The sequence below is a fragment of the Nicotiana sylvestris genome, chromosome 3 (assembly GCF_000393655.2).
Source record: "Nicotiana sylvestris chromosome 3, ASM39365v2, whole genome shotgun sequence".
NCBI classification, from domain to species: Eukaryota; Viridiplantae; Streptophyta; class Magnoliopsida; order Solanales; family Solanaceae; genus Nicotiana; species Nicotiana sylvestris.
Genome location: NC_091059.1, coordinates 207,361,516 through 207,378,842, shown reverse-complemented (window position 1 = coordinate 207,378,842; position 17,327 = coordinate 207,361,516). Strand labels below are relative to the sequence as shown.

Here is a 17,327-nt window from a genome sequence, read left to right as displayed (position 1 = left end):
TTCCTTGACGCTTTAATTTCGGATTGATATTTGGAGCTTTGACAGTTTTTAAAATATGAACTCACTTTACAAGAGTTTAAACTTTTGAGCAGACTGTATAAAATATCAAATTAACATAATCTAGAATTCTTCTTGCTTAAAATTAACGGTTTGTAGTTGTGATGGTGGCTGGATTAGCTGGTGTTTCTCGGTTCTATTTTTTCAATTATTTCATCAGTATATACTACCTTTCATCAGCATAAGTACCCTGGTAACTTTTTCGATCAAAGCTTAAGATTATGAGATTTATTCATAGTAAAATTTGATTTGGTAATATAGAAAAATTATCATATAACTTGTGTCAGACGATCATAGTGTATAAATTATTTACAAACATCAAGGTTCATTTAATCTCATTTATATGGTGTAAAATTAAATCGATTAAATCAAACGCTAATAGCAAATTATTTTATTGACCGTATTACTACATTTAATCTCACTTATGGTGTGAATTTTTTTCAAACCACCATAAAATCTACTTTGAAATGCTTACTCCTATTGAGTAGTGGGAAAAGTAAGTTGAATTTAAGCAAAGAATCTTGTAACGTGTCATGTTGGGCAAAGGATGGTAAAGGGCAAAATACGGACAGAATGGGGTCGCCGTTTATATCATCTAAAAAATCTTCATGCCTCTGCCTTTCGCTGTTCATTTCTTGCTTCAGAGAATCAAATCGTTGGCGACTTGCAAACATCTTTTCCTTTTTCTAACTTTATTAATCAAAAGCTATAGCGGCTTTTCTATCCATTTCTTCTGTGAAATTGAATTTCATTGGACTCACCTACAATGATATAGGGCATGAGGTGAATACGTGAGGTGATGCCCTTAGATGTTCTGGGCCGTACGCGCGCTACACTGATGTATTCATCGAGTTTATAGTCTTGACCGACAGGCCGGGTAATCTTTGAAATTTCATTGTGACGGGGATAGATCATTACAATTGTTGGTCTTCAACGAGGAATTCCTAGTAAGCGCAAGCTTGTGTTGACTACGTCCTTGCCTTTGTACACACCGCCCGTCGCTCCGACCGATTGAATGATCCGGTGAAATGTCGGATCGCGGCGACGCGGGCGGTTCGCTGCCCGCGACGTCGCGAGAAGTCCATTGAACCTTATCATTTAGAGGAAGGAAAAGTCGTAACAAGGTTTCCGTAGGTGAATCTGCGGAAGGATCATAGTCGAAACCTGTAAAGCAAAACGACCCGCGAACTTGTTTAAACACTGGGGAGCGACGTGGCCGGGGCGCTTCGGCCTCCGTCCGCGCGACTCCCTCCTATCCCGGCACGTGCACGTGCTCGCGTGCGTGCCGGGTGATTAACGAACTCCGGCGTGGAAAGCGCCAAGAAAAAAAAAGGTGAATACGTGAGGGCTCAGTTCTAAAATGTACCTACATAATCAATAAATTCTAATACGTGAATCAATACATAAATAGATCAAATGAGACTTCTTATCAACATACTAATTATTGTTTCTTTTCTATCTATCACTAACATAAATATGAACTATAGCAAATGATAGAAAATGTGTTAATTACCTTAAATAATAAACTTGTGACATTAACAAAAAAACAATTATTACAAATTATATAATTAAAGTAAATTCAAAATAAATTCTATTGCACTAATTACATATTATACATTACAACATTTAGATTGATTGTTTTATTAAATATTCAGAATTTCAATCAATTGGCAATAAATATATATGGATAAACTAAGTTTGTCAAAAATTAAAATAAATGTTTGTTTTCATAAATACGAACTTCTATCATTCTTTATCTGAGCTAAATACTAAAATTATACCAAATTTAGTTAGTGGTTTTTGGCACAAATGTTCTAACAGCATATTTAAAACTAACATCACGCCTACAATTACTTCCTAAGTGGTAAAATTAATATTTTTCTTTGCGCATTACGCTTCGATTTCAGTATAACATTTTAACATTGCCGCTCTATTTAACGTTTTAAAATTAACTATTGTTCTCATTTAGTCTTTTAAAAATTTACCCCATTAAGTTTTTCTGTCAGACAAAGTTGGATAGTTATTAGGATTTTGATTACTGTTTATTCGACAAGTCTATTTGGAGTGATTAAAAGCACTACTAACAATAACACTAATTCTATCAAATATATAAATAACATTATTTTTTAACGAATAAAATTACACATATTGAAGAAAATCCCAAATTTCACAAAGCTTCCAACACTTCAACTTCACAAACTTTCAACTCAAACCCTATCTACACCTTCAATATTCTATGGATGTTAGTTATTTTTTTTTTTTTTTTGTTGTTGAGAAATTGCAGGTTTGGTGTTTGGGAGGGTTGTTTCGCCGGTAAAAATAGGTCGCTTTAACTAGCGGCTTACAGTTAGATTTATTTCCTGCGAGCCAAGAGATAAAAAGCTTAGATTTACCCACACATGCTTCACTAATAGGAGTACTAAATTAAGAATTTTAGGTCTTGATTCTGATATTTGAATTATCAATATTTTTTTTAAAAAAGAGTTACATAACTAGAAACTACTAGATCTTTATGATTAATTAATTAATTAATAATTACCAATAAAAGATATTTACAATGATTAATATTTAAAAATAGAAAAATTGTGGTAAAAGAAAAATATATTTGACTGACCTACAAACCACACTAATAGCCTGTTTGGCAGTGCTTTTTTGGTCGAAATTGTTTTTTGTTGTTGTTAAAAGTGCTTTTATTCCAAAGTTAAAGGTGTTTGGTCAAATTTTTAGAAGGAAAAAGTGTTTTTGAATATAAGCATAAGCTTGAGAAGCAGAAAAAATAGTTTCTCACGAAAAGCACTTCTTTGAAAATATTTTAAAGAAAAATAAATTTAGAAGCACTTTTTAAAAGCTTGACTATACACTAATAACTAATTGTTGCTCAAAAATAATTTTTAAATTAATTAGCCAAATACAAACTGTTTCTCACGAAAAATACTTTTTTGAAAAGCACTTTTGAGAAAAACACATTCCAAAATAAGCTTATTTTAGAAGCACGTCCAAACAAACTATAGTAGCTTGTTTGGATGGTTGTTACCTATTGTATTGTATCGTATCGTTACTTTAAATACAATATTTGTTTTAGTTGTTATTTAAATTTTATTGTACCGTATCGTACAATCTGTTGTTACATCGACGAAATGTGCCACTTTATGTAACGGCCGATTTGATGTGGTTGCATCGTTATCTTACTTTTTCTCTCATTTCACCCTTCATTATTATTAAATAATTTTATTTTATTATTTATTACCTTTTTATATAATAAATCTATTCTGTATCATATTTTTTCTTTAAAATATTACAAGTTTATTTTTCATATTGTTGGTGCATAATACCATAAAATAAAGATAAATAATACAATTTATTCAAACATTATATTCACAAAACGATACAGTAAAATACAATATAATACAATACATTAGGAAACGATGCGTCACAACCATCCACACAAGCTGTAAATTGAGCATGGGCCGAAGGAACGAAGTAGACTAGGAACATTGGTCCAACAAAGTTCATTTCTATCTTACAGTATATACTCATTTTTAAGATCAATGGAACAACTAAACTACCGAGGGACCTCATGTGCATTACTACTACTACTACTACTGTATAATGCGTTTTTGCAAAATTCCATTTCCAACACCTCTCCACAACTCTGTCAAAACTCTTTCGCTCTTCTCCACATTTCTTTCACCTTCTGTAATTCAGCCCAATCAGCTCGCTTTAACTCCTCCTCAACAACAACGAAGCGCTGAAGCACAAGAATTTGAAATTGGTCGGAACTTGATCGACGATAAAACTTACTGGACCAGACGAATTCACAAGCTTTGTGCTATTGACGGAAATGTTGACGAAGCTCTCCGACTTCTCGACGAGCTTCGACTTCACGGCTACCATCCTGACTCTCTTAATCTCAGCAGCATCGTTCACGCTCTCTGTGATGCTCACCGCTTTTCCGAAGCCCACCAGCGTTTCCTTCTCGCTGTTTCCTCCCATTCGACTGTCCCTGATGAGCGCACCTGTAATGTTCTCATTGCTCGCTTACTACATGCGGGTACTCCACAAGCGACTTTACGTGTTATCTCCGCTTTGTTCTCCCAGAAACCTCAGTTTGTGCCGTCGTTAATGAATTACAACCGTCTGATCCATCAGCTTTGCGATTTTGGAAGAACTACAGATGCACATCAGTTGTTTGTTGATATGAGAAAGAGAGGGCATTCTCCTAATGCTGTTTCTTATACAACTTTGATTAACGGGTATTGTGATGTTGGCGAGGTTGGGGGAGCAGAGAAGCTGTTTGATGAAATGTCTGAGTGTGGAGTTATACCTAATGCGCTCAGTTATAGTGCTTTGATTCGCGGGGTTCTGAGGAAGAGGGATGTGGACTATGGAAAACAGCTGATTAGGAAGCTTTGGGATGTGATGCTCACTGAAGAGGATATGCATGTTAAAAATGCAGCATTCTGTGATGTGATCAATTCCTTGTGTAGGGAAGGGTTCTTCTATGAAGTGTTTAATATTGCCGAAGATATGCCTCAGGGTGTAAGTGTGGCTGAGGGTTTTGTATATGCCCAAATGATAGATTCTCTTTGTAGATTTGGAAGGTATAATGGGGCTGCTAGGATAGTTTACATGATGAGAAAAAGAGGGATTAATCCAAGCTTAGTGTCATATAATTCGATTGTACATGGTCTCGTCAAAGAAGGTGATTGTTTCAGGGCATATCAGTTGTTGGAGGAAGGGATACAATTTGGCTACTTGCCCTCAGAATTTACTTACAATTTATTGGTAGAAGGTTTGATTCATGAATATGATCTTGTTAAGGCCAAGGAAGTGCTCAATGCCATGCTAAATAATACATTAGACCTTGACAGAACAAGGATTTATAACATATATCTCAGAGCTCTTTGTGCTGTTGACAATCCAACTGAGCTTTTGAATGTCCTTGTAACCATGCTTCAAACTCAATGTCAACCGGATGTGATCACCCTGAATACTGTTATTAATGGCTTCTGCAAAATGGGAAGAATTGAAGAGGCTCAAAAGGTTTTCAAAGATATGATGATGGGGAAGTTTTGTGCACCTGATGGTGTGACGTTTACAACTGTTATTAGTGGTTTTTTAAAACTCGGGAAAGTTGAAGAAGCTCTTGAGTTATTGCATAGAGTTATGCCTGAAAAAGGTTTGAAACCCAGTGTTGTGACATATAATGCAGTTATCCAAGGGTTGTTCAAGTTACATCGGCTAGTCGAAGCTATGGAGGTTTTCAGTAGCATGGTAAGTGGTGGCACCGCTGCGGATTGCACGACATATACTATTATTACAGATGGGTTGTTCGAGTCCAACAAAGTTGATGAAGCCAAAAGATTCTGGAACGATGTTGTTTGGCCCTCAGGAGTTCATGACAGTTACTTATATGCAGCCATTCTCAAGGGGCTTTGTCGCTCTGGCAAATTGAATGATGCTTGTGATTTCTTATATGAATTAGTAGATTGTGGGGTTACTCTTTGTGTCGTCAATTACAACATTGTTATTAATGGTGCTTGCACATTGGGTTGGAAGAGAGAAGCATATCAGATTCTTGGTGAAATGAGAAAGAATGGACTAGAACCTGATTCTGTAACATGGAGAATTCTAGAGAAATTACATGGCAATGTGGAAAAACAGTTCTCAGAGGATTTGACATGTCAAGTTGGGGAGTAAGATAAGGCGGTCGCATCAGTTGTCTTAAACATGAACCGTGTTAAACTGCTCTCTCTGAGTATTAATGTTGTCATGATAATAAGATGTCTTTGATAGTAAAAGTGGTATTGGTAATGATGAAATGAGCTAGTGATCCAGCTACATATCTGACCCTGGAAATATGGAGGGAGGGAGCATTGGATGCGACCAGTTATAAAAAATCCAAATTGGTTAGCAGGTGGTTAATCATTTACAAGGAGCGAGGTAAAAGAAAAGAAACTGCAACATAAACTATGAACAAGAAGTCAGAAGGGTATTGAGAAGGTGGCTCATCATATCTCTGCTATGTATTACTCATAGCCCCCATGAAATTGTCTTCTTAGTTTTTTTTTTTACATTCATCTCAGTGAACTCAATAATGAGATGTATTCCTTTCTATCTGAATGTACTATATTTAATGGTCACGCAAAATTTGATGTTACATTTTAGTTTTTAGTTTATTACAGCATTGCTGAATGCAACACCCTTAAATATCTTATTTATTGTTGATATTTCAATTGAACATAGAGCTATTTTTCTTCCCAAATTGAATCTGCAAAATTTTCGCGACAATACTTTTGACTTTATGCGTTGAAGAACGTGCGAGCAGTACAACACCTTAATTCATAAAAATAAAAAAAAAATCTTTATGCGTTGAACAACTTATGTTCCAAGTTGATCTAAGCACCCAACATTCATGTGTTAGGGATATAGTAGATATGCCCTAAATCCAATATCACATTTGATGTTTTGAACATATTTTTATAAAATATATATGGCATTTGATATTCTTTTATCATTGTTATTAATTGCTTGATTAATTTGATAAGGTCCTTGATTAAATTTTGAGACTTGACATTGTGATGGAGATCATGATAATGAGAGTGAAGTTTCTTATAATTTAATCTAAATTTGTTCTTGATCGTAGGATTATTAATTTGGACATTAGTAATCCGATTAGATCAATATTTATGTGATCGTCTTTATGGGATAAAGATTAGTTGATCTCATTAACTAAATTACATAGATAGATGATGCATATAGAGATATGATCATTGAACCGACTCATTGGATAATTCCTAATGGTTAGAATTACCATAAACTGTCAATAGGATATTCTCTTGAAGAATGTGATGTAACCGTTTCCTTTGACCTGAGATCGTCATAGTAATTGACAAGTTATTTATTGTGCTTTGATACTAGACACCTATGGCCCTAGGGCGATAGTTGAAAGGATATTGGGTATGATTAAATGCTTGTAGAATTAGTGATTGATCAAGATGGAATCTGTCAACTCTTGGTAATGAGTTTAAGCTCCATGTTGTCATGAATTATAAACGACCAAACTAAGACCTTGGCCAGGGCAATTGAATGAAAGAAGAAAAGAGTTTCTTAGGTCATTTAATGGTCGAATATATTTGACATGGACACATAGTTGGTCGCCTATTAGGATTTGACAGTTGAACCATATCCTAGGGTGATCCAGAGCTATAAGGACAGAAGGAATTACTACATTATTCTTCTACTGGTTCTTGAGAGTAAATTGTATACTTCATTCTATCCGGTCGTTAAGGAGTGTTGCTAGACGCCACCCTTGATTAGTATATTGATGTGATCAATTTACTACCGGTTTAGTATTGAACCTATGGGGTCGCACACTAACGAGTGTTCTGATCTTTGCTAAAGGATTAGTTACTTTATTATTTGATAATTAAATTAAATAATTTAATTAGTCAAATAGAGTTTTTAGTCCAAATGAAATATTATTATATTCTTTGCTAGCACAGAGGATATAATTAATATTGTGAACAATTTGAAGTTTTCTATTTGGAATAGAAAACTAAAATGTATCTCTTGATTGAAATATATATATATATATATATATATATATATATATATATATATATATATATATATATATATATATATATGATATATATAATTAATATTTATTTATTTAATGTATGTATATAAATATTAATGAAGGCTTCTAAGTAAATCCTATTTTGAATTGGATTGACGAGAAGTCCATAAAGGACGTGCGGCTACTTTAGACCATTAAGAATGGGATTAGAAATTTTTAATATAAAATACTATGAGTACTTATAATCCAATTTGGAATTGGATCTTATGGAAAGTCCATAAGGACTTGGCAGTCACGATACCAATTTGAATGGGAATTCAATTTTCTATCGAAATTTTCTAAAAAACGTTTATTTAGGTATAAACTTTTACCCTAAGTAAATTATTACCTCAACCAAATAGGAAAAAGGTTTATAGGTGATGCTATATAAAGGGTGATGGAGAAAATTTGCCGCATTATTATTATTCTTGAGAAGAAAACCCACTTTGTGAAAGTGAGAGTGCAATACAAAGCCAAGAGAGAAAATACAATTGCAAGAAAAGTGTTTCTTGTTCTTCTAACATTGAGTTGAGATTTTTGTGAAAAATTTCAACACAATATTTTGTTCAATTTGTTCGCGGGTTTCATCGATCAAAGAGTTGATAGCAAGGATCAGTCTCGGTGTGGATACGCATAGAGTCTTCGCACTATCGAAGAAATTTTGAAACGAGGCTCTCTTCACCAGGTACGTCTTAGATCTGATCTATTGACATGTAAATAAATTTTAAACATAAAAGATCTACCTAGGATTGTTATTGTCTTCCGCTGCGTGTTACGAACACCTATATGCAATCCTACAGTGGTATCAGAGCAGTGGTTTATTGTGTCTAAAATTTATTTACGAAATATTTTTATATTATATTTGAAGAGTTCAAACCATAATACATGTGTCTTGTGCAATAGTTAAATCGTTTGAACTATTGAGATAGTTCATAACTTGAATTTAAAATTTTGTATTAGATACAATGGGAATCTATAATCGGTTACATGATTCTATTGTTATTTTAATTGTTATTAATTCATGAGATGTTAATTAATAATAATATTCTGGCATGAATTCTTTTTATGTGATATATAAGATAAACATGTTAGAGGATGTTGAATTTCGTTTTTATGTCATGTGCTTGTTCATTATATAATTCTGAATTAGTTATTACATGTGATATAAATTAATTAAGGACTAATCGTGTAGACAACTTGAACTAAATTCACACGCTAAAAGATTTGATCTTCATGTTATTAAAAATTATTTTAGTAACAATTCCCTTTTACTAAAATTTGAATTCTTAAATAATAAAATATAAGATATTTTATTATGGAGCTATTCATCAAGGTAAATAATTTTACTTATTTCTTGTTTATAAGGAGCGGCCTGACTACCGGAGACTTATAGTTTGAGAATATGTTAAAATTATTTATTGCATTAGATGTATGGATTGAAAGAATTATTCAATTTTACACTAAACGCCTGGACCACCCGGGGAGTATAAAATTTAATAAGTTCTTTGCTATCATGATGGTTGAACTCAACTATGCCAATAGGATCGACCTGACTACCAGAGGCTATTTGACATAGAGCTATTTAAGGAAATTGTATGGGGATACAATTGGTAAGAGTACCTACCTTTAAAATATATGTGAGAAACGACTTGACTTCCAAGGGGCTCATACATATTGTTAAAGGATTCCTTTACTCCACTAATAGAAATAAAGATTTCGTAAACTATAATGAGGGTAAATAGTTTAAAATAATTAGTGGAAATATCATTTAGATAAAAGTCCATGTCTTTATGATATATGCAAATATGTTCTTATATTATTGCCTTTTCTTTTCTATATTTTAGATTTCTCAATATGTCTGTTATATCACTGCGCGAAATACTTGAGACCAACAAGTTGGTAGGACCAAACTTTGATGACTGGTATAGAAATTTGAGAATTGTTCTCATGCATGAAAAACTCATTGATGTGATCGATAAGCCTGCAAAGATAATCCCACCAGAGAATGATGTTCAAGGCACCAAGGTTTATCAGAAATACTTGGAAGAATGCCTTGCTATTAAACACATCATTCTCGCTTCTATGAGTTCTGAACTCCAGAGGAAACATCAGAATATGGATCCAATTGCAATCATTGAATATCTTAAGAAGATGGTTGATACACAATTGGACATTGAAAACTCTCCAGTTGTACCCCTTGTCAATTATATGATTGTTCTTACAGAAGAACATGAGAAGTTGGGGTACAAGCTTGGTAAAGAGCTTTCTGAAGATTTGATCTTGCAGTCAGTATATGATGCTGAATGTTTTCACTGTAAGAAGAAAGGGCATTGGAAGAGAAATTGCAAGGAGTATCTTGCAACTCTAAAGGACAAGAAACAAGGTGAGATATTAATGAAAAATGTTTTCAAGGTCTCTTTAGCTACTACTAATTCTTCACTGTGGGTATTAGATACTGGCAGTGGTTATAACATATGTAATATGTTACAAGGGTTTAAGATAAGTAGGAGGCTAAAGAAAGGAGAAGTTAATCTACAAGTTGGAAATGGTGCAAAAGTTGCGGCCGTAGCTGTATGATCAATTTCTTTAATAATGCCTACGGGCAAAGTACTTATGTTGGATGATTGTTATTACGTTCCTAAATTTGTTTCGAACATAATTTCAGCTTCTATGTTAGACAAACGTGGTTTTCGCATTAATATAGGCAATGGTATTTGCTCTATTTATTATAGTGATAATTTATATGTGAATGGCTATCTCCAACATGACGTTTATGTCTTACCTAATGTGAATGCTAATTCGATTATGCATGTTTCAAGTCTTAAGAGGAAAAGAGATGATCAAGTAAATCATGCATACCTTTGGCATTGTAGGCTTGGTCATATTGGAGAGAAAAGAATTAACAAGTTGTACAAGGAAGGGTACCTTGACAAATATAATTTTGAATCATATCCAACTTGTGAATCTTGTCTCAAAGGAAAAATGACCAAATCTCCATTTACTGGAAGTGGAGAAAGAGCTTCTGAATTATTGGGACTAATTCATACAGATGTTTGTGGACCCATGAAAATTCAAGCTAGAGGTGGATATTCTTACTTCATCACCTTCATTGATGATATGTCAAGATATGGATTTGTGTATCTTATGAAACACAAGTCTGAATCTTTTGAAATGTTTCAAAAGGTTCCGTAGTGAAGTTGAGAAGCAGACTGGTAAAAGTATCAAAGTACTAAGGTCTGATAGAGGTGGAGAATATCTTAGTGAAGATTTTACCAGATATCTCAGAGAGAATGAGATTCTCTCACAGTGGACACCTCCAGGTACACCACAACACAATGGTGTGTCTGAAAGGAGAAATCAAACCTTATTAGATATGGTGAGATCTATGATGGGGTTCACTGATCTTCCAATAAATTTGTGGGGATATGCTTTGGAAGCAGCAACATACTTACTTAATAAAGTTCCCACTAAGTCAGTCTCTACAACACCATATGAGATATGGAAAAGATGTAAGCCTAACCTTAAACATATTAAAGTTTGGGGTTGTCCGGCTTATGTTAAGAGACTACAGTCTGATAAACTTGACTCAAGATCAGATAAGTGTAGGTCCATTGGGTATCCCAAGGAAACAATGGGATATTATTTCTATCACCCTTCTGACCATAAAGTGTTTGTGGCCAGAGGAGCAACCTTTTTGGAAAGGGAATTTCTTTTAGAAGGAAATTATAATGGAGAAATAGAACTTGATGAAGTTCAAGAAACTAATGAATCAACACAATATAAAGATCATGAGACCCAAGTTGAAGAACCTTTATTGGATGTTTTGAAGTTGCCAAGGAAGTTGCCATCTTCAACGGTTGAAGTTCAAGAACTAACTGAAGTTCAAGAACAGGTTAATGAACCAGTTCTAAACCAAATTGAACAACAACCAAATCCAGCACAAGGTGAAGAGGTTGTACAAGTACCTCTTAGAAGGTCTACACGAGAACGTCATGTACCAACTAGATTAAATTTATTGGTACAAGATGATGTATCAAATGAGGTTGATCATAATGATGATGACCCTAAGACCTATGAAGAGGCTATACAAAGTTCTGATTATGAGAAGTGGCAAAAGGCCATGGAATCCGAAATGGAATCTATGAAGGAAAATAAAGTATGGACTTTAGTTGAACCTTCAAAGGATATAAAACCTATAGGTTGTAAATGGGTTTTTAAGAAAAAGATTGGAGCAGACGGAAAGGTGGAGACCTATAAAGCCCGTCTTGTTGCCATGGGATATCGTCAGAAAGAAGGAGTCGACTATGACGAGACTTTCTCTCCCGTGGCAATGCTCAAATCAATTCGGATTTTCCTTGCTATAGCAGCATACTATGATTATGAAATATGGCAAATGGATGTGAAAACAACTTTCCTTAATGGTGAGCTAGAAGAGGATGTGTACATGACACAACCTGAAGGTTTCACATCTCCGTCTGATCATAACAAAATTTGTAAGCTACAAAGATCCATTTATGGATTAAAGCAAGCTTCTCGAAGTTGGAATATTCAATTTAACAAGACAATTGAAAAGTTCAATTTTGTTAGATGCGAAAAAGAACCTTGTGTGTACAAAAAGGTTAGTGGGAGCACAATTATATTCTTAGTGTTGTATGTTGATGATATATTGCTCATAAGGAATGATATACCGGCATTGCAAAGTACCAAGATTTGGCTATCTGAACAGTTCTCCATGAAAGACTTGGGAGAAACAGCTTATATATTAGGAATAAAGATCTATAGAGATAGATCTAGGAAGCTGCTTGGACTTTCCCAGTCTTTGTACATTGATACCATCTTAAAGAGGTATAATATGGATAATTCCAAAAGAGGCTATCTACCGATAGGCACTGGAATTACTCTCAGTAGGGAGGATTGTCCTAAAACACCTAAAGAGAGAGAACGCATGAGTAGGATCCCATACGCTAGTGCAGTGGGAGCTATCATGTATACCATGACATGTATACGTCCTGATGTGGCTTATGCACTTGGAGTGACTAGCCGCTATCAGGCAAATCCTGGTGAGGAACATTGGAAGGTGGTGAAGACCATTCTTAAGTACTTAAGAAGGACTAAAGACCAATTCCTCATCTATGGAAATTCTGAGTTGAAACTTGAAGGTTATACTGATGCAAGTTTCTCTTCAGATAGAGATGATAGCAAATCTATTTCTGGTTATGTATTCACCTTCAATGGTGGTGCAGTGAGTTGGAAAAGTTCCAAACAAGCTACAGTAGCTGATTCAGTGACTGAAGCAGAATATGTAGCAGCTAGTGAAGCTGCTAAGGAAGCTGTATGGATGAAAAAGTTCTTAACTGAACTTGGTGTGGTTCCTTCAATAGAAGGTGCGGTTCCACTGTTGTGTGACAATACTGGAGCCATTGCTCAAGCAAAATAACCAAGATCATACCAAAAGTCCAAACACGTTCTGCGAAGGTATCACTTGATAAGAGAGATCATTGAACGTGGAGACGTCGAGATTCAAAAGGTTGATGGAAAAGAAAATGTTGCAGACCCATTCACTAAAGCTCTTGGCGCAAAGGAGTTTGACAAGCACAAGTGGAAATTGGGAATGAAGTACAAGAGCGATTGGCTCTAGTGTAAGTGGGAGATTGTTAGAGATATAGTAGATATGCCCTAGATCCAATATCACATTTGATGTTTTGAACATATTTTTATAAAATATATATGGCATTTGATATTCTTTTATCATTGTTATTAATTGCTTGATTAATTTGATAAGGTCCTTGATTAAATTTTGAGACTTGACATTGTGATGGAGATCATGATAATGAGAGTGAAGTTTCTTATAATTTAATCTAAATTTGTTCTTGATCGTAGGATTATTAATTTGGACATTAGTAATCCGATTAGATCAATATTTATGTGATCGTCTTTATGGGATAAAGATTAGTTGATCTCATTAACTAAATTACATAGATAGATGATGCATATAGAGATATGATCATTGAACCGACTCATTGGATAATTCCTAATGGTTAGAATTACCATAAACTGTCAATAGGATATTCTCTTGAAGAATGTGATGTAACCGTTTCCTTTGACCTGAGATCGTCATAGTAATTGACAAGTTATTTATTGTGCTTTGATACTAGACACCTATGGCCCTAGGGCGATAGTTGAAAGGATATTGGGTATGATTAAATGCTTGTAGAATTAGTGATTGATCAAGATGGAATCTGTCAACTCTTGGTAATGAGTTTAAGCTCCATGTTGTCATGAATTATAAACGACCAAACTAAGACCTTGGCCAGGGCAATTGAATGAAAGAAGAAAAGAGTTTCTTAGGTCATTCAATGGTCGAATATATTTGACATGGACACATAGTTGGTCGCCTATTAGGATTTGACAGTTGAACCATATCCTAGGATGATCCAGAGCTATAAGAACAGAAGGAATTACTACATTATTCTTCTACTGGTTCTTGAGAGTAAATTGTATACTTCATTCTATCCGGTCGTTAAGGAGTGTTGCTAGACGCCACCCTTGATTAGTATATTGATGTGATCAATTTACTACCGGTTTAGTATTGAACCTATGGGGTCGCACACTAACGAGTGTTCTGATCTTTGCTAAAGGATTAGTTACTTTATTATTTGATAATTAAATTAAATAATTTAATTAGTCAAATAGAGTTTTTAGTCCAAATGAAATATTATTATATTCTTTGCTAGCACAGAGTATATAATTAATATTGTGAACAATTTGAAGTTTTCTATTTGGAATAGAAAACTAAAATGTATCTCTTGATTGAAATATATATATATATATATATATATATATATATATATATATATATATATATATATATATATATATATATAATTAATATTTATTTATTTAATATATGTATATAAATATTAATGAAGGCTTCTAAGTAAATCCTGGATTGACGAGAAGTCCATAAAGGACGTGCGGCTACTTTAGACCATTAAGAATGGGATTAGAATTTTTTAATATAAAATACTATGAGTACTTATAATCCAATTTGGAATTGGATCTTATGGAAAGTCCATAAGACTTGGCAGTCACGATACCAATTTGAATGGGAATTCAATTTTCCATCGAAATTTTCTAAAAGCGTTTATTTAGGTATAAACTTTTACCCTAAGTAAATTATTACCTCAACCAAATAGGAAAAAGGTTTATAGGTGATGCTATATAAAGGGTGATGGAGAAAATTTGCCGCATTATTATTATTCTTGAGAAGAAAACCCACTTTGTGAAAGTGAGAGTGCAATACAAAGCCAAGAGAGAAAATACAATTGCAAGAAAAGTGTTTCTTGTTCTTCTAACATTGAGTTGAGATTTTTGTGAAAAATTTCAACACAATATTTTGTTCAATTTGTTCGCGGGTTTCATCGATCAAAGAGTTGATAGCAAGGATTAGTCTCGGTGTGGATACGCATAGAGTCTTCGCACTATCGAAGAAATTTTGAAACGAGGCTCTCTTCACCAGGTACGTCTTAGATCTGATCTATTGACATGTAAATAAATTTTAAACATAAAAGATCTGCCTAGGATTGTTATTGTCTTCCGCTGCGTGTTACGAACACCTATATGCAATCCTACATCCTGTACCTTTAAGCTTCTCTGCCTTTTCTTAGTATATTGAGACAAATATGATGATCATTTTTATTAAAGGTGTTCCTTTTATATAAGCCATAACTAGCTCTTTTGAGGTGTTGAACATGAACAAATTAGCTTTATAATGCATCACTGAGTTAGTACAGTTATATAATAGCAGGTATATAAAGGAGAAGAAATTACATTGCAAAGGAGAAGAAATTAAATAGCAGCAGCTGCTTTACAAACTATTTAACAGCAGAAAAATTGCAAGTAGCTATAGTCTTAATTCTTAATTTGCACCTGAGACATTGTTCTCTGGCTTACATTGAAACCCAATGTTGTGACATGTAATCAAAATTTAAGCTTGGGACAAAATGTCATCCCGATAAATTACATGGTGATCTAACAAGTTCAACGACTCAACACTGTGTAAGGTAACGGAGTACTATGAGAATCGCAGCGCGAGCTTCGTGTTGATGAGAACATAGATATACAAATCGCAAGTAGTGTAATAGATTTCACGTGAATTTTGACAGCTTGTGTGGGTGGTTGTTACCTGATGCATTGTATCATCGTATTGTATTTTATCGTATTATTAGTTTAAATATAATATTTGTTTTGATTGTTACTTAGTTTTATTGTATCATATCGTATCGTTAAATTTATCGTTACATAACGACGAAAAGTGTCACCTTATGAAACGACTGATTTGATGCGGTCATGCTGAACGTTGTTTAACCAAAAAATGTTAAACCCTCTTGTTAAACTGATTAAATAAGAAGATAGAGGATAAATCCTAGCCAAAGTTAGTTAACTCTAGATCAATGAATGCTAAGTAAGAAAAGTTAGGTAAGGTTGAGCTCATGAACTCATTAAGATAAAGGAAAAAATCTAATGTGTATGATGTGCTTACATTCATTCTCGACATCGTTACTCCACAATGTAAAATGAAGAAGAAAGAAAGGATTCACCATTAATGACCACGGGGTACCTCTTTATTTATTCCATAACGATGACTACAGAAAGTGAATAGCAAGGTTCTAAACCTTCTCATTTACGAGACGAATTCTCCAATCCCCTTTCCCTGTCAGTGAAGAAGTGTGTGATTTGTGAATCCTCCTCCTTTCTTCATTCTCTCACCTAGTATATGTACTAGGTATTCTCATTTACACAACGGTCATTAGCCAGAGTACCTAAGTCATTTAACTGTATTACAGGTTGATCCTCTGAAATGCCGTAACATCCAATTCGCCGTACAAGCATTCTAAATACACGACCTCGGTCGTGGCCGAGGTGCTTGTCGCTATAGCGTTGTATGAATATGACTTCGGCCCAAGTGACTTTTTGCCGTTCTTCTTTACGCAGATTCTTGTTTGGTCAGATTCGACCCATACAGTTAGTCCATCCGCCTATTGGGGTCGTCTTTTGGCGAGCTCAATTGGTGGACTTTGTCGATTCGGAAGTTGTGAGAAATCTAAGCACTTTGTGCGAGGGGAGATTACCTCGTGGCGAGGTAGCGACATGACGTTTCGAGAGCTGCATCAGATTGTCACGTTAGTTCAGAATGTCATTAAATTCCTCATGCGTCATTATGGCGCACATTTTCAAAAAATGGTGGCGTTTAGTTTCCCTGCCCAGAATATTCATATCCCTATAAATAGGGAAAAGTTTCCCATTTGAATGCAGTGTCCCCCAATTGTTCACAAGAAACTTTTAAGGCATTGCTTCTTCTTCTCTAGTTCCTCGTATTTCCTTTTCTACTAACAATTCTCGTGGATGTTACCTTCCTTTCTTTACATTCCCGATCTGTGCAATCAACCAAAGAGATGGCTAGTACGTCTTCCAACCCTGGTAGAGCCGTTGGTGCCCTGGTACTGGAAAACGATATACCCCCACTCGAAGAGGGAGTGGCTATGGTGGAGAATGAAGGTTTTCCGACGGTGGATGAAGTGGTCCCCTGCCGAGGGAAGGCAAGGACTGACTTCAAGAGCCATGCTGAGGATGAGTTTGAACCTGTTAT

The 17,327-nt window shown here is 34.6% G+C and overlaps 1 protein-coding gene across 1 annotated transcript; it reads left to right on the top strand.

Moving 5' to 3' along the window:
• The first annotated feature begins 3,632 nt into the window (after positions 1 to 3,632).
• On the top strand, positions 3,633 to 6,231 carry LOC104233367 (pentatricopeptide repeat-containing protein At3g18020). The gene has a single exon (XM_009786755.2). It carries the CDS (start codon positions 3,667 to 3,669, stop codon positions 5,755 to 5,757), a length of 2,091 nt encoding a protein of 696 aa, XP_009785057.1. The 5' UTR covers positions 3,633 to 3,666; the 3' UTR covers positions 5,758 to 6,231.
• The last annotated feature ends 11,096 nt before the right edge of the window (positions 6,232 to 17,327 follow it).